This window comes from Passer domesticus, chromosome 1, assembly GCF_036417665.1.
Source record: "Passer domesticus isolate bPasDom1 chromosome 1, bPasDom1.hap1, whole genome shotgun sequence".
In the NCBI taxonomy this organism is placed as follows: Eukaryota; Metazoa; Chordata; class Aves; order Passeriformes; family Passeridae; genus Passer; species Passer domesticus.
The window spans coordinates 65,292,470-65,317,824 of NC_087474.1; the positions used below are offsets into that span (position 1 = coordinate 65,292,470).

A 25,355-nucleotide genomic window follows, 5' to 3' on the forward strand; every position below is an offset into this window, starting at 1 on the left:
CAGTGGACCCATTCTCATACCACCAAAAAATGAACTCATGCAACTTCTCCATCATGACAGCCAGACTGCCAAGAACAGGGGATGTTATTAAGGACAACGGCTGTAGATAATCTTCATGTGAATAAACATCAGGATGCTGCAAAAATAGAGAATGATACTTTCTTTTTCACCTATAACACAGAAGTCCAGGATTTCCCTTGACTTAAATCCAACAATTATGAATAATGAAATTAGCCAGCTCATCAATTGACCTCAATGTGATATTGATTACTGGATAAGGTCTACTGGACTACAGTAAAATTAAGCAACATGATGAAAAAGCTAAATGTAATTGATTACTCTCAGCAACAGTGTTATTTCTAAATACATATTCATGACAAAATTATGTAAGAGGTCTTCTATTGTTAAGTACCCGAAATACAGGACACACAATTAAATGCAAGGCTGAAATATCGATCTTGAAAGGTTTCCTCCCCACTCCTCAGCAATCACAACTAATAAACCTAAAGTTAATCTGAACCTGTATCATACAAGTAAGCACAGCAAAACAAAGGAAAAACTGGTTTTTTGCATGTTCCACTCAATCCCGGTCCCGGCCGTGTCCCTAAGACACCCTCCATCTGTGAGCCCCTGCCTAGATTCCTCAGAACAGGTAGCACCTGCTCTAACCAGTAACCTCCTGCATGTCCAAGACTTGTACTCAGAGATCCCTCTGACACCCCTCAAAATGACGCGGCTTTACAGCAGCTCGTGGACCTGAGACGTTGTCATTTTCACTGCCCTGTGCGGGCAGCCTGAAACCTTGGTTTCAAGGATATGGGTGGGCAGACAGCAGACAGGTTTTCCAAGCTCTTCTTTATGTATTTTCTCTGGCGTTACCAAATACGTTACATTCGTTTGTTCCATATTAGGATCAAGCACGTTCCTCCTCGGGCAAAGTTCTTCCTACCGGGAAGAACCCTGCGGCACAGGCGAGCCCGGCCATTTTGGGCACGACAGGCACGGCTAAGTCGCGCCGGGCAGAAGTGGGCCAGCCGCAACAGGTGGTGCCGCAGCCCGCACCCTTCGACAAGCCAGCGTTCGGTGGCGACCGCTTCGGCGCGACTTTCTATCCGCTAGTATCGCTGGGGAGTGATGACTGCTCCTCCCCTTCACTGCGCCCACCCAATCCTGCAGTCCCTCGTCTCAGTCCCCCTGCCCCAGAGCAGCAGCCACGCTCACCTGAGCCGGGCCGCGCCTCCGCCATGCCAGCGCCAGCACCACTCCGCGGTCCGGAGTCCCAGCTGCCGCGCACGCGCACAGCTCACGCATGCGCCACCAATCGAGCCTTATTTCTCCGCATGCAGCCTGCACCGCAGTGGCGAGACAGGGAGCAGAACCAAGAGCGAGGCGGGAGGGGCGGAGCCAGGGGCTGGCCGAGCACAAGCGGTTGTGTAGCGTTGTGTCTGCCGTAGTGCTGGTTTTCGCGTACCCGGAAAGAGCTGGAAATCGGAAACCTTGTTTGATACTGCAAAGGAGGAAGAAAGGAAGACAAGCAACGAGAAAGAAACACTAGCTCTGGCAATTAATGGACCTTTTGATTGGCAATCGGCTTGTCACCAGCATTTCAGAGCTCGGCTGAGCGGGCCAAGAGCGGGAGGGTGGGTATAGGACAGCTAAGCCCTCTGTCTCCATCCGTAAAAGAGGTGCGTTCTCTAGGCACAGGATAGAAAGCAGGGATCTGTTATCAGGCTATCTTGAAGGAGGTAGCAGAGACATAAAAAAAGTCCACATAAGGATTTCCTTACTGCAGCTGGTGCTGCAGACAAATCTTATGTTCCCGCTACAAACACTCCATAGAACTGCATGATTCGTCATACTGCGGGTTTCAGCACCAGTGTTTAACCATTTTATGATTCACACCTTCCTGCAGAGGTCTGCAGTGCCATGGTTACCGTACATCTACTGAACAGCTCAGAGGCCTTATAGAACTACTGATTTTTACAGAGACTGCAGAGAAAGCTCATAGTTCTATAACATCAGCAACTCTGAAGAACAACACCTCAGGAGCACTGCTGCACACAGCCTGTTGGCATTTTAACCTCCACACCCCACCCTCCTAGTGAAATTCTCCGTTCAAAGTTCCACTAGCTGCATGCATAGTGCTACTATGCATGGGGCAAAGTTCATGGCTTCAAAGACCTTAAAGAATTTGTGGGTTATTGCAGAAACATTAGCCACTGAAATGCCCCCCAGACTCATGCCATTGCTGCAAAGGAAGCTTGCAAACCAGTATGGCAATGGCCTTATGAAGATGCTACATGATTGTCATGTATTTTGAATGTATATTAAGTGCTTTGCTGTATGTAAACATGGTGATCATCCAAGGCTGCAAAGAAAGGTATGTGTCAGTAACATCCTTTCAGAGATGGTGTGTGGTTTTCCTGCTGCTGTCAAGAAGCTTGCATTAGTCCCCTAGTTCCCATAGACTTCTCTGTCACTACTGTAAAGATGTGACCATAATAGTCACATAAAACTACTACAAAATTTCAACACTGCTTTTCATGAATACCACAACATTTCAGTATGCACACTTTTTTTTTTTTGTTATCACCAAGAAACCAGTCACTACCTGGAAAGCACTAATCAAATTTTCCTGTATGTTCTGCTGCACAATTGCTAATGGTTAGGTCTGCACAGGTTTTCCTTTGTTCCCCATTTTGCCTTTTTATCTAAACAGTTCTGGCTTTTTTTCCCCTTTCCTGTCTTAAATTTGCATTGAGCCAATTCCAACCATTCCTGATAGCCTAACTTAACTGCCCAGCATTTCTCTATAGGCATCTGTTTTTAGTTTCTTCTTTAGTTTAGCCAAAGTAGCCTTTTTATCTTTTCCTCATAATTTATTCTTTTCACTTCAGGGATAGTGGTTCTTCCCACTGTATCATATACCCTCTCTTAAAACATGTATTTTGTTTCTAGTTTATCATGCTTGAATATTTATCTTCCAATCCTTTTGCCATTTTTCACTCATTTCTTTGCTCAGTGGCTGCTTCTTTTCATCTGAACAGTATGACTGTCAGGATGTAGCAGGAACAGACTGCTCCATGTAGAAGATAGAGCTGGGAGCTAAGAGTCAGCAAATTCAATACCTGAGCAAGAAGAGCAAAGTAGGTCCACCAACACTCCAGGCAACACGACAGGTTGCCATGCAAGCCTGTGGTGACAGGGCAGCTTAAGATAGAAGTCAAGACAGTAGGTAAAAGTCAGTGGGGTTAAGTACAAGCATACCTGCAACATAGTTTAGGCAGAAATAGAGCAGGTGTTTCAAAGCAGTGAGGGAAATAACAAAGGGTAGGCTCTCTGAAGTTGGTGTGAGCTCATCCAGACAAACATGGAGGATGTTGGGGGTAGAGCATTGGAGAAATGTACTCGGGGCTCTTACAGCCATATCTCCTATATGCAGCAGGGACGACAGTAAACAGCCTTGCCTTTCAAGGGAGAGGGGGAGATGAGGCAGGGAAGCAGAAGGAAGGGAAGCCCTAGCCTAGGTCTGTGTCAGCATGCATGCCCAGGAGGACAAATCTCTAACAGAAACACATTCACTTCCAAACAGTCATCATGGTGTAGTCATTTCTAAAAACCTATTTTCATGTAATCATTTAGTCATCAACCCATAGTCATTTCTAAAAACCAGCCCATGATGGGGTCACTGACTGCTCAGGACATGCCTTGACATGAAGACAGCAAGGTTGTCATGATGTGAAGATTCTAGTGAGGAAGATGAAATGGACTACAGCCAATAAACTACAAGTCTAGATGTTCAGCATGAGTCTCCTGCATACACACTGTACCCTTTTGTGTGAAGTATTTCCTGGAGTTCCTGATTTTTAAATAAGCTGTTCCTAGGTATTTCAAATGCCATTGGGGTTACAAGCCCTGCAGGCAGAAGCAGTAGTTTAATACAGTACTGTGTACACCTCCAGAAGGCAAGGGAGGAGTTACAAGGTGCTGCAGGCACACAGGCACAGTCAATTGCAGCACAATGTTATGCTCTCTCTCTTTTGTTCTTTCCTTCCTTACATAAAGCCCTTATGGGCAATGAAAAAAAAAAAAAAATCATCCACCAATAAGTGCTTTCATTTTAAAAAATGCTTGTTGCTGGGGACAGATTTTTAGAAGCATCCTTCCAAAAGCTAGATTTGGGCATAAAATTAAAAATAGAATCCAAACTTGTGACAGATAAAAAGTAAACTATACCATGAGACAGTCTAAAATAATTTGAGGAATAGCTTGCATAAGGAATAAAATCTAATAATAAATCCCCTTTCAAACACACACTTCAGGCCCTGGCTGTCTGCCCGACAGACTGCGGTACCAGGAAAATTGAAAGAAATGTAAAAGAGCATAAAAACATCTAAATTAATTTGTTACATTTGTGTTCACTACGGCAGAGATGGATGAGATTCCCAAGCCAGCTCTTCTTTTTTATGAGGGGACTCAGTAGGGATTGTGTCTTGAAAGATTCCATATGTAACATATAAGTTATGGAACATATAGGCAAAATTAATAAATCACAAGGACCAGGCAGTATATAACCAGCAATGGCAGGCTGAGAAGAGCTGCAAGCAGAAGAATCTTTGAGTACTGGGTATATAGGCAAAAAGATGGAATTTAGGGAAGCTCATTGTAAAGCAGGACATGTGGGAAGAAGCCATCCCACCTTCACACTTAAAAGGAAGAGCCCTGAGCTGTTACAAGACAGGTAGTTGTATGAAAATGTCCTTTCTATGCTCAGTAGTGTGAAAAAAAAGAAAATCAAATTATTAAACTTTTCTAAGAAAGGAGTAGAGAGTAAGTAGAGATAACACCAAGACAGTGTATAAATTGATAAATATTATATACAAAAATAGGTCCTCCTTCTCAGAGGACAAAGGAATGGGGAAAGGACTTTGAGAGGTGACATAGAATTAAAGATCATTTAGAGTCTTGTCCAGGAAACAGTGACAGAGAGTAAAATATAAAAATAAAATAAGTTAAACTGCACTTCAACTATCAAAAAAGTTTGAAGCTGAAAACCATAATGGTAGGGTACTAATAGCATGGTACTAGTAACAGAATGACAATTCTGTTGGTTTAATACCATAAAAAAAACTAGAACAGAATGACAATTACTTGGTTTGAGAAATCTGAGTGGCAGTAAAAAGACAGTAGCCCTGATGAGAGTCTCAGACATGAATTTTCAGGTGTTGAAATTCTGTACCCACTTCTGATTTCTGAGGTGCAGATCCTGCACAAGCAGATCCTGCCTTTGCTTCTGGTGTTTTAGGTGCTGTGTTTTTCATGCTTATGGAAGACAAGTTCTGAAGTCCTCACATAGCCCTTTTGTCCAGACAAAAATAGGTGTCCTGCAGCAACTGTTGCCTTCTACACACTGCTGGAAAATCATACCAGACCCACATGGCTCCAAATACCTCACACCTTGGTTTGAAGACTTCAGCAAGTAGCAGCTCTGCTGTCCAAGGAGGAAGAAATAAGCAGGTTCCCCCATGGGCCTGAATAGGTGATGAAAGCTGTTTGGTTTGTGTTAAGAAAACTCCCCAGTCTTCCTATTTATGAAACTCTCTGGTAGTCACACTCTCAATGGCAGAGACCTTAACTCCTAGGACTGAAACTGCTTTACAGCAAGTAGCTCCAATGAGCTGAAGGTGGCCCCACTTGACAGACCTCACTTACATGCAGTCAGACCTGATTTCCTCCCCAGTTTGACCCCAGATTTTCCGTCATGGATTCTCAGATGTTGAGTTCCAAAAAGCAATTTATTCACAGAATGGTAACACAGAAACATGTTATACAAAAGATCAGCATTTCACAGCCTCTTGTCTCAGGCTCCTACCCAGAGCTCGATCTGCATCTCAATTTGCTGTTAGGTCATAGTGGGGGCAGTGGGCAGGAGACAGAGACCACTTACCCCCAAATTCATGTGGCAAAAGGGAGATTTTATTTCCCAAGCCCTCCCTTATATACAGCATTTGAAAGACCTGGTTTGGATGCTGTCATTGGTTTGAACTCCACATCCCTTCACGTTCTGGTCAGTGAGATGCCTGCAGGCTTGGGAGATATATGATTGGGCAAGACCCTTGTCAATCATGGTAGCAGCTAGCAAACTGGGCTATGTGGACCAGATGTACTCCTCAACAGTTTGGCAAGCAGCAAATGAGGTAGAAATGTGCATCCCAGAGACAGCACATTGTGTTACCAGGAACTAAGCATACATCTCTGTTACAGTACAAGCTGGCTTGTACTGGGCAATTAATTTGGCTATAAATAAGAAATCCAGTTTGGTTCCGTAAACAAGTCTCTAGCTGAACGATAGATTTGAATACATACAGGGACTTCACCCAATCACATTCCACCCTAAACTGCAGATATCTCACTGGTTGGGGAGCTAGGTGGTAAAGTCAGAGCAATGAGCTATCTAGACAAAGAGATTCAAAACCTGCTATTTAAGGAGAGTGTGGATAATAAAGCATGCTGTTGTAGCATGAAGACCTGGAGTGTGTGTCATCTCTGTCTCCAACCATCTCGTAATACGTGGTGGCCCATGTGAGGAATGGACTCAGCCATTTTAAACAACTGTGGTATTACAGGAAGACAAGAACAGCAGCAGAATACTGCTGCAGGCAGCAGAATTGCTGCATACAGCCAGTGGGATGGTGGATAGTGGTGCAATATTGCCATGGCAAAAAATTGCTGTGAATAGCTTGTGGGACAGTGGAGAGTGGTGGAATTGCTGCAGGCAGAGGAAAATTGCTGTGAAATCCCAGCGATAAACAGCAGAGTATGCCGCGTGGTTTCAAATCCCCCTTTGTAGATTGGAATTACTGCCAGGAACATAGGAGCATGGGCCCCCTTCCAAGTATGAACTTTTCTTTTTAACATTATAAAACTGTGGAAGATTATGGAACAAGCTTTAAAAGCCACTATAGGCATTATAAAATCATGGAGACCCATTTCAAACTGTCTGGGGCAGTTAGAAGCCAAGAAAAATGCAAAAGCAGTGACTAGAATGCCAGTGCCGGTCACTCAAAATGGCAAAGAGCACATGGCGCAAGAGACACACAAAACAGCAGAGAAGCTGGGAACTCCACTGTCGCATTCTGGGACTGTGAAGAGAGGTGGATGTACAACCCTCTCAAAGCTCTCGAGTGTTCTCATGTTCTCATATTTTTCTCATATCTTTCAATCAATTTACAACAAAAGGAACAACAAATTGTTTTTCCTGTTTACAAATTGTTTCATCTGTAAGGTTGGTTCTTCTCACAGTTCTAAAGCTGAATGTTTCAAAGTTATAATTTCAGTTTCGTGTTAAGATGTTACTGTTTACAAATTGTTTTTCTAGTAGTTGGGTTCTTTCTAAGGGTTCTAAGGGTTAAATGGTCTCTTGCTTTTAGTGTTAAGTTGTAACTTTTTAACTTCTAAGAAAAATAGCCTATGACATGTTAGCCTGAAAGATTGTAAGTTTAGTAGTTCTCGCCTAACAGCTCCTAGACACAAATGCTGCAGCTCCAGTGATACATGGCCTCAAGGAAATTAAACCCATTCTGTCTTCTGTCACCGTGTTTGCAAAGGGCCCTTGCAGATAGGCAACAGAGAGCAGGTTGCAATTTTTAACAAAGAAAGAAAGGAGGAGATGCTACAGTATAAGCTGGCTTGTACTGGGCAATTAATTTGGCTATAAATAAGAAACCCAGCTTGGTTCCATAAACAAGTCCCTGGCTGAGGAATGATAAGATAGATTTGAATACACACAGGGACTTCACCCAATCATGTTCCGCCCTAAGCTGCAGACATCTCACTGGTTGGGGAGCTAGGTGGTGTTGAAGTCAGAGCAATGAGCTATCTAGACAAAGAGATTCAAAACCTGCTATTTAAGGTGAGTGCGGATAATAAAGCATGCTGTTGTCACATGAAGACCTAGAGTATGTGTTGTCTGTTTCTCCAACCACAAACTCCACGTAACAGATCACCAGTCTGGAAGTATATAAAGTGTCATTTTAGTGTGGCATCCATAGGGAGGTAAGGAAAAGAAGATGTACATGGCATATTAGGAAGACATGGTGGCAAATAAGACCAAAGGCCTTCACGTGAAAGGACTCCCGGCAGCTGACTTCTGTTATGATCCAATTATTAAAGTTATTAGAGACATGCCTCTACTTGAATTAAGGTGCAGATGAGACCATATGCTGAAGTCAGTAGTGTCCATTTTATTTAATGGTGAATATGAGAGGGAGGGGGGAGAGAGGAGAGTGTGTGAGAGAGAGAAAGAAATAGGAGAATAGTGGGGGAGAGAAAGAGAGTGACAGAGATGACAGATTAAATAGAAAATATCACCACCCCCTGGATCCCAGCGGTGTCCCCATTGATCCTCTTCTTCTGGTCTTCTTGGTGGTGAGGGTCCTGCAAAACAGAGTTCAATGGATTAGTATACCTTTGGGCCAGATGGGTATGCCCAGCTACCTCCCTGGGAGCAGGGGACAAGTTTGACATTGTCTCTTGCAACAGACTCTGCATCTGTTGCATCAGTTTGCATAGCGGGCAGTCCTCTGGTGCAAAGCCTCAGGAATGAGTCTGAGGGACTCTTTCGGGGTCTAATGGTTTATGAAACCTCCTCAGCTGCGTCTCATATGAATGTCCTTTGTGGATGAGACCTTCCCAGGGTATGGGGGAGTTTACAACTGAGTCAGTTAGTGCAAGGGAGGATGGGTGTTAACTTTCTCTGACTAGAGACTATGCCACACACACAAAACTCTCCTCCTTTCCCCCTTGGCTGGGGTAGAGTGTACGCAAACCTGGCCTCAGGAAATGAGTTTGTGGGCTATGGCCTCCTTACCCCAAACCCAGTCACAGCTGATTTTCAGGACAGCTGCTGTGTTTGGCTTCCTTTGTAGATACATTCTTCTCCCTCAGCCTTGTTACTTCCTTCTAGACCTGAGATTATTGGATATTAGTGTCACCTTTATGTTATCTCAAGTTATCTTTAGGTGGCTTAACTCACAGTCCAAACTTTCAGTCAAGAAGAATATTCAGGGAGGGTGGACTTAGGTGGTGGTAACTCCTTTACAGTTTTGCCATAATGGGCAAAAAATCTTTCATAACAATGTTTAAGCCATTAACCATAACATTTCAGTCTGTCACAACTTCTGATTTGCTTGGAGCAGCCAACCTATTTTTGGTGAAGAATTTAGCTGTAAACTATATCTTGCCTCAAAGTTTCTGAACATTCATAGTTCTGCCTGGAAAATCTGGATGAATAGTAGTATGTGCTGCTGAGATCCCCAGTATGAACAAAAAGCATTTCCAATGTCCATGTGAAATCCAACAATTTGGGCTTACCATGTGTGGCAGCAGCTCTCTGGCCACAGAGAGCAGACACAGACTTTCCCAGGCATTTTTCTGGGGAAGGCTGTGAGAAGATCAGAGAAAAGAATGAGAAATAATTCTTATCTCCACTTGCTGCACCTGTTGTTGTGCACATGTGGAATGTGTTACAGAGATTTGTTTACCAAAGGGTGATTTCTTAATTGGACACTGGATGGTTTGATTTGATTTGGATTGATTGACCAATTAGGTCAAAGCTGTATCGGACTGTTTGTAAGGGTTACGAACTTCTTAATACATATAGTATAATATAGAATAGAATAAAGCAATTGATCAGCCATCTGCAATCATTAAGTCAATGCTGATTATTAACCGGCTGGGGGCCTGCGGTGACAACCATGTATATATTTTTCAGAACTATACTTCTAACTAACACACAAGGCACTTGTTCCATTGCATCTGTAACATATACAGCTGATATGTGGTGAATCTAACAAAGAGTAGTGACATCCCTGTGATTTCTAGTCAACTCTTCCTACTTTCTGAAATTTCAAGGAAAAGAATACAAGAGGATTCTACCAATGCTTTGTCACAGAATTTACTGCAATAAGAGTGAACTTTTTTCCAAGAAAGATCTTAAAGTTTAATCACGAGGGATTTTAAATAGATCATTGTAACCAGTACTCTCTTCTTCCCTTATAATCGAAATAATGTAAAATAATTAACTGCATACAGTAAAACTGTACAGAAGGACCATGACAGATAATTTACCACTTGGATGTCCTCCCATTACTGAGAAGAGGCACTAAGAATGATGCTTCAGAAATTACACATAGAAAATCTTTGATGTCATGGTAACAGAATGAAGAACCAAAGCCCCTCTCAAAGTTATTTTCATAATCAAAAGAAAGTGTACCTCTAAATTAGCAGCTATGAGTGGCAACAGAGCTGCTTTCCAATATCTGGCAAATCAGAGAAAAAGAAAAAATATCTAAAAAAAAGGTATTGCAGTACTGAAGAAATATGCACAGAACACTCATAAAATATGGTAAAGAAGGAGAAGGGAGATAAAAATATATCACTGGCACTCTGAACTAAATGTTGACTCACCCAGATTCCTGCATAATGCCCATGAGACTACAGGAAACAGAAGCTTTTTGTGTCCTGTAGTACATTCACCTGAAAAAAACTATATATTCATTTTCAGCCCTCTGAATACTATGCAGTGATAACCCAGTAGATGAATTCAGCTGGTGTGTCTGTGTGTATTTGTCTTATACTTGAGCAAAAATCCAAAAGAGCAGGTGAAAATTGAACAGAAAAGCAAAAATTAGAATATTCTTTGTCAAATTCCTTTATTGCTTTACTGTCAATTTATGTAACAGAAACTCATAATTCTGCAGAATGTGTGTGTGCGTACATATCTGTAAAAAGAGGGGGAGAGAGAGAGAGAGAGAAGTAAAATAAGAGAATGTTTGGTTATACCAGATAGCCAAAGGTAAATGACTCCACTATGACTAACTGCAAGTAATCATTAGAGCTGGCAGCCCAGTTCAACAGGGTTTCTTAAGGGTCAACACTGAGGCTGACACTGTTTCACATCATCACCAATGACATGGAAGAGGGGACAGAAGGGCCCTAGGACCCTGAACAAATTGGCATATGACACAAAACTGCACAGAGCACATGACATTCAAAGGCAGGCCTGTGATTCACATTGACCTTGACAAGCAGGAGGAATGGTCCACTAGGGGGCTTATATAGAGGGAGAGGCTGATCTAACTGCGTTTATCCAACCAAGAGAAGACAAAATCTGATTGCTGTCTTCAATTATCTACATTGTTTTATAGAGAAGAGTGAGCCAAGCAATTCTCTGAGATGCTCAACAAGAAGCAACAGACTGAAACAGAAACAACAGAAATTCTGACTGGAGAGGATAAAAGATTCTTCAGTCTTAGTTGAGCAGTTATGCAGGCCAGTGTCCTGCATAACCCAGAATGTTATAGTTTTCTATCTCTAGCTGTACTATGTTATCTGCCTAAAATTTTTGCTGTCTCTTTAAGAGATGATGTCCAGAAATGGAACTGCAGAGGTGTCTTAGTTTAGAGGCAAATTTAGGAGAAAACACTCTGGAATGAGTTGTCGCCTCCAAAAGGGTTCCAAGAATCCCTTTCCACCAATATGAAAGGAATGTGAGGGAGGTGGCTTTACAAACAAACTGTAGGCCGGCTGGTAGTTAAAGTCAATTACTGATAGGTGAAAGAAGCAATGGTAGGAACCATACCTTCCATAGGAATTCCACTAATTTACATAGACCTTTGCTCACCCAAAGCTCTGCTAAATTCCTGGACTTATAGAAAAAGAATAGAGACACAAAGAAAAGGAAGGAGGGGGTATGGGGGAATGCACATTAGAAGGGGGTCTCTATTATGCCATTCAGGAAGTCTGTACCTCTCATGTACTTCAGCCAGTTGGGAAAAAGAAAGGGAAATGCAGTCTGGAAATTAGGATAAAAAGGAGGCTGCATTCTCTAACAATTTGAGAGACCCCACAGGATATGCGCCATGGCCTCTCCATTTATTCAAATAAAGTTACAGGACTCCTCTGTCTCCTTTTTGGACATAAATTGCTGACGTTGTGGATTAATTTTCTTGACAAATAGGAAATGAATGGATCCACATGAGTGGATGAAAGTGAGAAAACAAAAACCGAGCAGTTTATTAACAAAGAGAATGCCCACAAGGCAAAGTAAAAATAGTAAATTAAATGCTAGATATTAAACTTTCAAACCTTGCCCTCACCACCCACCTGAACTGTGAGAAATGAAACCCACTCCTCAGTTAAAATTTAAAGGAAATTTAGTAAGAGACAATAGGGGACAAAAAAGGAACAGTGCTGGGTGCTTAGCTGAAGCCAGAGGCACACCAGTCAACACAGCAACACCCCTTTTATACTGTGGGTATTGCATCAGCCAAATATATAATCATAAATAATCATACATATTCAATAATTTTAACATAGTTCCTCCTCCATCCCTACCCTTCACAGCATGTGCGGTCATCCTCCTTGTGGTCATCTGCTACTTTTCAATACATTCACCAGGCCTGGATTTTTTCATTAGTTAAATGTTAACATTACAACAACTCCCAACCAACATTAGCATCACAACACAACATTCAAATTGAAAGATCTCTAAGCTTTTTTACAAAGGTCAACATTATGAAACACATAGTATTCACTCTAACAATTGTGAAAGCCAGCACTGTAATATATTTACCGTACAAACAAACAAAAACCCAAAACGCCAAGGAAAAAGTACTGGCTCATGCCACATGGTAGAAGATGGTGCCAGCTTCTCTCTCAGGAAAAGAAACTAAACAGGAGCTTCATACTGTAGTTCAGGCAAACAGATGAAAATTTAGTGACTCTCTGGCACTAGTCTCCTCTCCAAGCAGATGAAGCAGGTGAGCTAGAGACCCTCAGTGTGCGTTCTCTCCTCAACTTGCCTTTCCCAAGGTCTGGGGCCAAAACCGGAGCAGGACCCTCTCTCACGGATCCTATTTTCTCTGGTCTCAGACTAAACAAACTGTCCAGTCTGTGTGATAGATAAGTAATACGATGATTGACTCTCACAATTAACAGCCAAATGTTAGTGAAAAACACCAATCACTTGTTTTAAAAATTTAAAAGTTTAATAGTAATAAAATAGTTATAAAAATAGTAATAAAAATTAGAGCAATAAGAATTTGGACAATCAGAGTTAGGACAATAAAAGCAAAGAATTACAGATGTCTGGATGCTTCCTCGGCATTAAGCCCCCAAAAAGCATAGCTTGCTAACAAAGGATTAACCCTTAAAAGCAATAGCCTGTTGCATATTCATATATCTCATACATGATGCAAATATTCCTTTCAAACTAGGGATTTTTCTGTTTATTGTCAACTTCCCCCCTTCATTTTGTAAATCAGTCGCATCCGTTCCTCGGAGTCTGGGCCTTCCTGATAAGGAGGCAATAATTCTTTTCTTGGAATCCTGTTATATCTCCATCCAGAGAGGATAATGAGAAGAATTTCTTGGTTATCTTTTCCATTTCTTGGGTCAGTTACAAAAAAGTATCTTACATCACATAATTTCTATTTTAATATTATGCTATAGCATAAAAACTATATTTACCACATTACTTAAAAGAGATTACTACAACATAACTTTCCAACATAACATATATAGTATTCATTTTAATATTTGCAAAGAGCCAATCATATAATATGCATGTTTTTACAATGTGTATAGGTTAAGAAAAGTTTTATAGATTTATAGTTATGTTTTACTCCCTTGTGTTGTTATCAAGGGACTGCTAGGGTTGGGACATTTGGGAGGGTCAGCTTGTCACTATGGTGACGTCTGCCCTCCACTCAGGATTCGAGGAAGTAAACTCTATCACTGGACAGTGAAGAAGGAATCAATGGACAGAATTTTGAGATGGGCAAAGGAGAAACCTCCATTGTGAGGGCAAGCACATGGTGGGAAAAATCCTTTTGCTCCCAGTGACGTAATATTTTCCCTATTCAGTTCTCTGTTGTATTTTTGATAAGGTTTAATAAACCTTTCTAAATTTATGAAAAGTGAGTAGATATTTCTCACACCTCGAAAAGTTGCCAAAGGATTGCTGCTGCAGCTTCTTCTGAGGTCAAGAAGGTCAAGAAGGAAAGAAAAACTTCTGCCTGCATTAACCAAGCTAGCCAAGCAACAAAAAAACCCAAAAAAATAAACAACCCAGACTGCACCCCACCCTCACCCAGACACCTGGTGAGTGAGGCTTTGAAAAACCACACCAAAAAGCCCAGGGCTCACTTCTCGCCCAGGACCCATCTTAAAGATACAGCAACCATTTTTGGGCATAAAGCAGAGGGCCAGGGAATAGACTATCATAAATCATCCCAAGACAAGAAGTCAGAGGGTGCCAGGGTCTTCTGAAGGTTGGGAGTACTTAGCCAGAAGCTCTATTGCCTTTCTCTTTCAGTCTTGTGAGGAAGCTGGGATGGTGCAAGGCAGAAGCCTTTCTTGTCTCTCTCTGGGCTCCTGAAGAGGCTGCTTCAGACACATCTGCGAGTAGCAACCGGGCCACTGTTCTTTGATGCCTGACAGTTCTGCTTGTCTGCCCTCTTCCCCTTTGGAACAGCAACCTGTGACAGCAGCACCAACACTTGGCTGAGTGCAGCATGTGGCTGGAGGAGGCAGTGAGAAGCTGCACTGACCACACCCACAGACACATAGTGCCACAGTCACCAAAGGGAAGCTGAGGAGCTGACACCATGGGGTCGGAAGCACCAGGCAATGCCAGCTCACCCTATCTGCCACCAGAACCACTTCATAAGCTCCTACCTTCCCATTTTTTCCCAGGGAAAAGTTGACCTGAGCAGGGATTGTCCACCATCTTTGTCTCTCAAACCGCATGCTTGTCTGTAGAGGGCACCATTTTGGGGGAAGAGGGTTTGTCTGCCATTTCTGCCTTTGTCTCTCAGACCACAGGGTTGTTATTGGACCGTGCCATCTTGGTGGAGAGGCTTCTCCACCATTTTGTTTCTCTTTGTTTCTGGGGAGTTGATGAAATTCAGCAACTTTGTATCCAGTGACTATCACTGTTATTTTTGCCTGCTGCTGTTTCATTTTTTAGTAAACTTATTTTTTCACTTATATCTTCTTACATTCGTCTCTCCTATTGGTGAAAAGGGAAGTAGTTAAAACTAAAAAGGGAGGTACCTTACTTTGGAGTGTCTGCTCTTTAAATTGTCTTCAAATAAGAGACAGAATTGTTTTCAAATAAGACAACCAGAGAGATGGTAGGATCTATACATTTGAAGTTGTGATACCAGGCCAAGACAAGTTTGCCCCATCACCTCCCTGTTTCACCCCCACCTCTTTTCCTTCCTTTATATGCCTAGGTAACAAGATAATGCTTGAACTCTGCAAAAAGCTGTAGCTCTGCAGAAAGAAGTAGTTAGTTTGTAACAGGGTATGTGAATGAAAGCAACTTTTAGAAATCAGCAAATTTAGCAGAACAAGCTAACTGCAAAAAGCTAACCACTAGCTATTTGAGCAGACAATCTTATGGAGCATGCACAGAAACAAATGTGGAAAAGTTCAAGCCCAAGGAAGACTTCTGAGCCTTCATCCAAAACAACCACCAGGAGGCTGACAACCACCTCATGCAGAAACAGCGTATGTAATAATGTAATTAGAAACTATGTTGCAATATGAAGGTTAGGAAAGCATAATGTGCACATTTTTAAGTAAAAAAGTATAAAAGATTGTAGTTTGTGAAGAATGGACGAGGGAGTTTGTGGCAGTGGTGGAGCTATCCCCTTCACTCCTGGCATTAAGTAAACAAATACCTGCTCTATAAGCCCTACACTATGAAATACTGTTTTCTTGCCTAGTTTTTGGGCATCAGATGTAAAAAAAACACTTGGACAGGACCTTGTGCAACATTATCTAGCTTGTAGTTAAATTCACTTTGAGCAGGTTGGACTATGGACTTTCAGGGGTGCCTTGAAAGCTATTTTTTCCCTATGGTGCAGTAATATTTAAAGTACGAAAATTATAATATACTTGTCTGCTAATGTCTAAATAAAATAGCTGCTTCATGTCTGTCTTAAAAGAATTGCTTCTTTGCCGTTACTGCATCCCAGAGTACTATGGATAGGAAGCAAGTAAAACTGACACCTGTAATTCCATCCTGATGTGTTATCTTTTTAGCAAAAAGACTGGGATTCTGTGCTAGAGGTGTAAAGTATTTCAGAGATCTTGTACATTAGACTGCCATTAGAGAACTGACAAGAATCTGAAACCAGCAAGAGATGCTAAAACAAGAGATTCCACTGAAATATTGCATAGAAGTTTTGCACAGGAAGTCACTGTGCTTATGATTACAGCTAAGATAGGTGAAGTGAACACTTTCACTATACCTGAATTACATCTTCATGAAGTAATATTAAAATAATAGAATCATAGAATCATTAAGGTTGAAAAATACCTTTAGGATTGTACAGAGAATCGCTCTATGAAAAGCAAGTGTCCATAAAGGAGACAGAGTAGTCCTGCAACTTTATTCAAATAAGGGCAGAGAGTCCACTGGGGCACACACCTGTGGGGTTTTCTCTCTTGAGGTTCAGAGGGCACAGCCTCCTTTTATTCAAAACTCCCGTCTGCATGTTGCCCTCTTCCTTTCCCCATTGGCTGAGGTACTAGGACAGTACAGCCTTCCCAAAGTGCCTACCACATATTTCCGCCTTGAACCTGTTCAGAAACTCAAGCTTGTACAGACCCACCTGTCTCTTTCAGGAGATAAGCTGTCAGGGCTCTGTAACAAACCTGCTGCCCAGAATCAGTAGAGACATTAAGACCCATTTCAAAGACGTTCAAACCCATACCTTCACCTATCAAATTATTTATAAATACATTAGTACACATTTCCCTCTCAGGGTAGTCACGTTCAGCTGTTAACTTAGTACCTCCAAGTTCTAACACTAAACTGTATATGTAAGTGGCAGATCTACATGGCCTTTAAATACCTCCAGGCACAGTGACTCAAACACTTCCCTGGGCATCCTGTTTCAATGCTTGACAACACTTTTTTGGTGATCTAATAACTAATCTAACCACGCTAGATTTCTTTTATACTTACTATAGTTAATAATAAACTTTTCTGATATAAAGCTGAGAGTGCCAGAGACCATGATTTTGTCATGTTGACAAGCTGTGAAGATGGTTAAGCATCTTCATTTCCTCTTTAGTCTCTCTAATTTCACCTATCACCAATATTGCCTTCAGTTACTGCTGGTGAAATGATGGCACTTTTGAATGCTATAAATGACCACCCAAGGCTTTTTTTTTGTGCAGAAATTCTTTGGGAACATCAACACCTTTCTGTTCACCATTCATGAAAACCAGGAAGGACATTTTATGTTGTCTCTATAAGGAATAGTAAAGAAATCATGTTTATGTGCTGCTGCATATTTCAGTTCTGATAAATAAATACAATAACCCTGCAAGCATAATTTCATTCTTTTTTTTAATGGTCCCTTTCAGTAATGAGGAGATTCACAGGTAAAGAAGAGGCTAATTTTCTGTTTTATCACCAACAAAAGAGACCAAGGTTGTCAGAACCCAGAACATTCCTCTGACTGCCCTGGATGATTTGAGACCCTGGCAAGGGGCTCAGAGACCTTGGCATGGAGTCAAAAACTCCTGTGCATTTGATTTTAGCCCATGGAAAAAATTACCAACTTTGTGTGAAAATTTACAAGCCACAAGAGTTTGAGTAGAATGACAGTTAATTTGTCACAGGGTGAAAAAGTAGGATTTTGGGGTTTTATAATGGGGATTCAAGAGGCAGGATGGAGAAATTTGGGCATGCCCTGTCCTTCTTCTTACCCTCCATCTTCTGCTGTGATGGTGACACTTTTGGATTGGTGTAAAGACAGACTATCTAACATAGGTGATGGGTATTGGAAAATTATTGTAAATAAAGTACACGTAGTTTTTAGTATAAAATGTTAACACCACCCCAAGGGCAATCAGTGTGCCATAGCCTGACTTGTGGACAGAGCTCAGCTGGTCAGGGAAAGAATGTTATAGAAAAGGAAAAATAAACAACCTTGAAAAGCAGGACCAACAAATCTCAACTTCTTCTTTGGCCACGGGGCTAGGAGAAAAGAGACTTTCTAAGACCTCGGGGTCACCTCAACCCAAGAACCTTGTCAACTGGCGTCCCTGCGTGGGCTTGAGGTGGGCACAATCTCCACAAGACTCGAGTTGGCACCACTGAACATCAGACGTTGAATCCCAGCCTGAGAAAAGGCACACCGCCAGAGAAGAATTCCGGAGCAGACAACTTGACCTCTGCAGAGACAAGTCGCTTCAAACTCAAACTGGAAAAGAGAAAGACCCAAGGCGCCTGGGAGTCTCCCATCTGCAATCTGCTGGCCAGTGACCAGGGAAACCTCCGGATCAATTTTGTAGACGATACAGCTCTTGGTAAGACAGGTCAAAATTAAGAACATGGGGGGAACCTATTCCCAGGAGCAACTTAGCATCTTGTCCGCCCTATGGAGCATGACAGCCACCTATCCCGTGGAAATTCCTGAGAAGGAGCTCAGGGCTCTTTTATTATGGGTGTGTTTTAATTATCTGCACTCAGAATCCCATTTGATATTTGAGCCAGGGTTTTGGCATTTATCATTGTTGCTTTATCATTTAGCAACAAAAAAAAGATAAAACAGCCTTGAAACTTCTCGCTCCAGCGAGAGCAATGCTGGAGGCGATTTCGCTGGGCCGGGTGGAGTAGAGCGCATGGCCTCAGCAGCAACACGTGCGGTGCCGGCAGGAGCAGCGGCATGAGACGGGCGCGCGTTGATGACGCAAAACCCGGAAGCCGGAGCGGGGGAAGTTTTGTCTCGCTTCGCGGACGCGGCAAAAACTCCGGTGGGGCAGGGGTTGCGCACACCGGCTGCGGGCGTTGTCACGGAGCCAGGAGGGGGCAAGCCCCGGCGGGGATGACGCGGACACAGAATGGGATCGGGGCAGCGCGAGTGTTGGTCAAGGGGAGGAAGGGGGCGGCTCCGAAAACGCGGCTGCAGCAGAGCAGGCTGAGGTGGGGCGTGGCCAAGGCGAGGGCATTCGTTTCCACACCCCCGTGGTGGCACAGGCAGAGACGAGGCGTGGTCAGGGCGGAGACGTTTCTCACGGCACCACCCTGCCGTAGCTCCCATGCAGCCAGGACACAGCCAGCCCCCTTCAAAATTTCAAGCTGAAGGTCTTTCACAAATGCAGCAAATGTTACATGAGGCACTCAAAGACCTGAGTTAAAGATCTTAGCGGGGATGTGTTGCCGCCACAGCCATTTGTCGTACCGAGACCAGCCGGTCGGGCAACGGCGCCACCCAGTGGCGGGACTGTAACATTACATCCTTTTTTTCCAGTTCATATAAGAAAAAGCTGGTTCAAGGAGGACGTGTCCCGTGCAACAAGCAGAACGCTTGTCAACTCCTGAACGCCACGAGGCTCAGGACATTCCTGCTGAAGCGCGGCAACAGTGCACATTACTGCTTCAGAGGGTGTCCCGGTTTGGATGATTCCAACATAAGGAGCTTCTGGCTCATCCAGCCAGAGACAGTCAATTTTGATATCGAAGGATGTCATGAGACAATTTCTTTTTCTTTTACATTATATAGACACAAATCCAGATTTGTTGGTTCAATTCCCACAGATTTTTTTATTCAATGCAAAGTAGCCGTACTTTTTCTTCATCAGCAAATATTCCTCTTTAATTTATGACTGTTGGATCTTCATCCTCACAGAGTTAGCATGCTGCACAAGATTCTCAAATCCCTGTTCCTCATCCAGGACCACAGGGAACACCAAGAGTGTCAACATTCTTTGGGAATGAAGTGGTCACAGCTCAGCAAGGTGTGCAAATACCACTGATGCCAGCAAATCCCAAGATGGGAGAGAATGCAGCATGGCAGTAGGCACAACAGTTGACTCCATTCTACAGGCAAATGTCCATGGAAGCACAAGTACCTACAGCACAGACACCTACAATGACAGATTGGGCGGAAATCAGGAGGAAAACATCAAAAGAAAGAGATTTCCTTATGATTGGCACAGGAGACATTGCAATACCAGTGAATTATGATGCACAGGGTCAAAATCCAAGATGGGAATGATTAGATCATGATGTAATCAAAGATCTAATCAAAGCAATCAGAGATAATGGACTAGGATCTTCATATTTCAAACAGCTTTTAAAAAGAACCTTCGACATATATGATTTGATACCATATGATCTCAGGTCCCTTGTGTCAATGATTCTCACAGATACGCAAGCCCTCGTATGGGACACAAGACGAAGAGCTCTTGGTGAGCTGAAAGTCAGGTATCAAGGTGGGCTAAATGCAGCTATCACCATGACGCAGTTGGCAGGTGATCCTCCTGATTACAATCCAGCTCAACAAGCAAGATTTCCACGAGAGGTGTCGAGCAACATCAAGGAAACAGCATGAAAAGCAATTATTCCGACTGCACCAGCAGGAGTTCATGAAACCATTAATACAGATACCAGGCAAGGTCCTTCAGAACCTTTGTCTTCATTCACTGACTGTCTCACACAAGCTGTGGACAGACAAGTAACCGAGAAAACGGTGAAATCAAATCTCCTTTGAAGTCTTGCATTTGCCAATGCCAATCCAGAATGCAAACGAGTCATCAGTGCAATGCCAGACCAACCCTCTCTGGCAGAGATGGTGGAAGCGTGCAGCAAGGTGGGAACACCTCAACATGTTGCGTCCATCTGGGGAGAAGAGATGGAGAAAATCATCAAAGCACAAAATGAGAACTTCAAAGAAGTTCTCTCAATGTTTCAAAAGCATACCAACTCAGAAAGACAATGCTACAAGTGCGGGGCTCCATGTTTTGGTTGACACTTTTTCAGGAGCAATTTTTGCATCATTGCACACAGGAGAAACTGCACAACATGCCTGTCAACATTTTTTACAAGCATTTGCATCATTACGGTTGCCACAACAAGAATTAAACAAGAATTAAAAACAGATAATGATCCAACTTATATAGGGAAAGTGCTTGACAAATTTCTGAAAAAGTGGGGTGTCAAACATACCTTTGACATACTCTCCCACAGGTCAAGTGATCATTGAAAGAACACATCACACCCTGAAATCCCTTTTGGACAAACACAAAAGGGGGGAGGCAGAAGCAACACCTCACATGTGGTTGAACAAAGCTTTACAAAGTCTCTGTGACTTGGACTTCATGGCACATATGTCTTAGCCCCGAATAAATAGAACTCATGAGAGTTTTTTAATTCCAGATTTATAACCCTCCTCTTTTAGGTCATGTTTGCCCTTTCCCATGCATCCCCATGCATCTTCTCTGAACTCTGAGGTGCTCATCACTTGAGATATAATGAAGCAGAATCTGGAATTCCATACCCACAATCTCCTTCTTGACCTAATCAAGTACAATTTTTACAAAAACATATAATTTGCATTATTATTTCATACTTGGTTAAAAATTTTAAAATTTAGATTTTTGAAGGAAATCGTTTTAGTAACTAGTTTTTGTACAGTGTGTTAAAACAGTTTTAAAATATTTTGTTGTTGTCAAGGAATGGGAATGTGACATAAAGAAAAGGAAATACAAAATTTTCATAAATTTACTTGCCTAATTCTGCCTTATATTCAGAGTCTGAAGCATTAAAATTTAAGACCTTGTTTAGAATAAGTGTACATTAGGGAGTGTTTCAACTGTAAAGAGCACAAAGCTAATGGTGACAAGTCTGAGTGCATATGGGTAAGAGTCAGGGGGAAGGCAGACATCCTGATGGAAGTCTGTAACAGACTACCCAACCAGAATGAAGAAGCAGATGAAGTATTCTATAAAATGCTTGCTAATGATTCATGATCCCTAGACCTTGTTCTTGCCAAACTTGTCAAGTATGTATTGGAAACTCAGAGAGAAGGCTTTCTAGGAATTCCCTGGATTGTGTGGAAGAGAGCTCCCTGACACAGCTGGTAAGCAAGCCTGTAAGGGCCCTGACAGGCCAGTGCACCTCTAGATGTGCTGTTTACAAACAGAGAAGGGCTCATGGGCAATATGGTGATTGTAGGCTGTCTTGGGCACAGTGATCACAAAAATGAGATGAGTTTTCAATTCTTGGTGAAGTAATGAAGGGGGTAAGCAAAACCTGTACCTTGGACTTCCACTGGGCAGACTTTGGCCTGATCAGGACACTGGTTCAGAGAAGCCACCTAGGAAACAATCATTAACAACAAAGGAGTCATAGGGAGGCAGGAGCATGCTGTCCCTATATGGCAAAAGAAGAGTTGGTGGGGAAAAAAAGGCCTGGCTGAACAGAATTTTCACAGGAACTCAGGGAGAAAAAAGTTTATGATCTTTGGGAGAAAGGGCAGGCAACTCAGGAAGAGTACAAGGATGTCATTAGATGTAGAGAGGAAATTAGAAAGGAGAAAGCTCAGTTTCAATTCAATATAACCACTGCTGTGAAAGATAATAAAAAGTGTTTTTTACAAATACATCAAAAACAAAAGGATAGCCAAGGAAGATCTCCATCCTTTATTGAACATGGGGGCAAACATTGTAATCAAGAAAGAGATAAAGGCTGAAGTACTTAAGGCCTTCTTTGCTTCAGTCTTTAACAGTAAGACCAATTATCCTCAAGGCAACCAGCCCTCTGAGCTGGTAGACAGGAATGGGGAGCAGAACAAAACCTTTTATAAGGTTTTACCTGCATACAGGTAAAACCTTATAAAAGAAAGGCCTTATAAAATCAGGCCTTGCTCAGCTGAATTAACATCTAGCCTGTTAATTCCCCATGAGAAAGAATCGTAAGAATGAAAATCAGTTTGCATAAAGTTATAGATGGATAATGAGATGATTGGCTCTTGTAATTAATGGATGAATATTGTGTGAATATTAAGAGAAGCTTTATTGATGTATAGTTATGTTATTGTAGTTTAGATGTCCTCTGTTCTCCCCATAGTTCCCTTCTCACCCCACCCTCTGTTGTTGCCATCAGACAGCCTGGGTTGTCTAGGACAAGTAGAAAGAACGCATGCACATGTGCCCCTTATATGGGACAGTTGGGAATAGAAATGCGTGCTGCTGGAGGGGCGTGGCATGACAACACCTGATCTCCACCAATAAATGGCAAAGAAGAACTGACTGAGAGACTTTGGAAAGGGCCAGGGCTGGCTGATGCAACCCCCAAGGATATAAAAGACTGAGCATCCATCTTGAAGATGAACTGGCCAGTGGTAGGCAGCCACATGGGCAGTTCCCAGCGCTGCAATTTTTCCTTATTTAGTAATTTTGTCAAATTTTTGTTTAGATTTAATAAACCTTTTGAAATTTTTGAAGTGAGCATTTGTCTCACACATAACAATCTGTTCTTGTGAGAAAAACATGTTACACCTATGAAAAATAAAGAGTCTATCCCATGAGAATCCACAAACAAATTGTAAACACCGGTGTAAAGAGAGAGTCTTAGTACGTAAATACACAAGCACCTTCTAACCAATGAACTCAGTGGCAAGAAATTTACTAACCAATTAGAATGAAACATGATGACTTGGAAAACTGGATAAAAATAGCCTGTAACATTAAAGGGGACTTTTTGCCACTGAAACTTGGAAGTGTCATGCCCATCATTACTTGCCGGGCATGACATATTGCATTATGGCTATTGTTAGAGAATAGCCCTGCTATAATTATGTTTCCAGAAGGAAACAGTTAGTGACCAGCTGAACAACTTACACATTCATCCAGTTCAGATGGACTGCATGAGAGGGTACTGAGGGAGCTGGCATAAAAGCTTGCAAGCTGCTTTCTATGATTTATAACCACATCTGATTAACCAGGGAGGTCCCAGATGACTGGAGGCTGGCCAATGGCCCATACACAAGAAGTGTTGGTAGGAAGATCCAAGGAACTACAGACCTGACCTTGGTGTCCAGGAGGGTTATGAAACAGATCATCTTCAGTGCAGTCATGTTGGGACTCTCCCTCCCCACTTGAAACTGGCACCTCTGATACTGAACAGCCATCAATGTTGCCCCTGCCCAGACAAAGGAGGGGAAGACATCCTTTCTCATGGTCATTAGCAGTTTATATCGCTGACTGAGGCTCTGCAGTGAGGAAGAGGGGGAGCCCTTCGATCCAGGACCGATAGATTCAGATGATGAGACTGATCCATTCCCTCCAGACCCTTGTTATAGGTAAAAATGAAATATGCCCAATTCTAATAAAAACAAAAAGAATTTATTCGTGACCATGATACAGTCTCAACAGCCAACAATCAAACTGACAGTGCAACACTCCTGGGAGATAGATTGGGTGAACGTAGATTTGGCCTCTATCGCACCAAATCCCCCTTCGTCCACACTGGCTGCTCCAAGGGAGCAGTTCTTATACTCTTTATTTTGCCTGCGGCGCAGAGTCCCTTTGTCTCCTTTTAGAGTTCTTCATATTCAAGTTGGTTCTTTTCTTCAGCCTGAACTGCACAAAGCCTTCGTCCAGGAATTGATTCATGCATCTCCCCGATTCCGGGAATCCTGTATTTAGGTGGCAGGTGTTTATGGCTCTGGTTATCTCAGATGGGTATCTTGTCAGGCCATCATCTTTGGGCGTCTCTGGATACATGCCTCTGTGAATGACCATGTCCTGTGCAGCCGAGGTTTCCTTCGTATGTAAATGTCATGGTATCTCCTTGCCATTGGCATCCTGAGAATTAAATTCCTAGGCCCCCCCCCACCCCCCCCTATTGCCAGCCGCTACCCACCGGGCAGAAGCCCAGCAGGGAGTGCCAGAAGCCAGGATAGCTCAGCGGGAGCTCAGGCAACCTAGGCAAGCTATAGTGATTTTCAGCTCTCAGTGATTATCAGTTCTTTAGCTTGCTAGGTGCCGCAGCAGCAGACGTAGGGAGAGAGAGGAGAAGTGCTGTATGAGGTTCCGCAGGATTCTTTATTCAGGTGTTCTGCGAAGGTTCCCAGTGACAGCTCTTCTGCCGAACCCGGCAGAATCAGGGGTTTTTATACCCTACAGAAGTTTTGAAAACTGTCCAATAGTAAGGGTCAGGGGAAAGTGACCTATGGGCTTACAGGGAGATAAGCAGGGTCCGAAGGAGGAAGAGAGAGGCTGCCAGGGTCCAGTCATGCTGACTTGGCATTTCCTAGCTCTTAGGCCTCTGACCGCCAAGGCCTCGCAGGCCCTAGGTCTGCTACACCCCCCACCATGTACAGCTGGTTTGGTTCACATACTTTAGAGAAGTCTATATTTTATCTGCACAAATTACTAACTATATCCCTAACACCCTCATGATAAGTGGATGCAACTAAAGAAAAAGACTATTAAGGAGGGGGACCCCCAAACTTTGTTCCAGTGCAGAAAATCTCAGCATTTTA

General features: G+C 42.7%; 1 protein-coding gene and 1 long non-coding RNA gene across 10 annotated transcripts in view; one reads left to right on the plus strand and one right to left on the minus strand.

Annotated features, from left to right (window-relative positions):
* Positions 1–1,376, minus strand: part of NFX1 (nuclear transcription factor, X-box binding 1) — a 129,430-nt gene extending 128,054 nt beyond the window's left edge. For 3 of the 9 annotated variants that reach the window (XR_010362900.1, XR_010362901.1, XR_010362897.1), the window contains exon 1: positions 1,222–1,302. Coding sequence is in view for 4 of the 9 variants with exons in the window: in XM_064421426.1 (XP_064277496.1) it covers positions 1,222–1,246 (25 nt within the window). In the remaining 5 variants the exon portion in view is untranslated. Of the gene's footprint in view, positions 1–20; positions 55–1,221 lie in introns of those variants that run through there. The other 6 variants (XR_010362898.1, XR_010362899.1, XM_064421426.1 and 3 more) reach the window with 4 other exon arrangements.
* Positions 1,377–18,777: 17,401 nt separating this feature from the next.
* On the plus strand, positions 18,778–23,312 carry LOC135301171 (uncharacterized). The gene is made up of 2 exons (XR_010362917.1): positions 18,778–18,840; positions 19,338–23,312. It is a non-coding gene; the product is annotated as an uncharacterized LOC135301171 (long non-coding RNA).
* Positions 23,313–25,355: the final 2,043 nt, after the last annotated feature.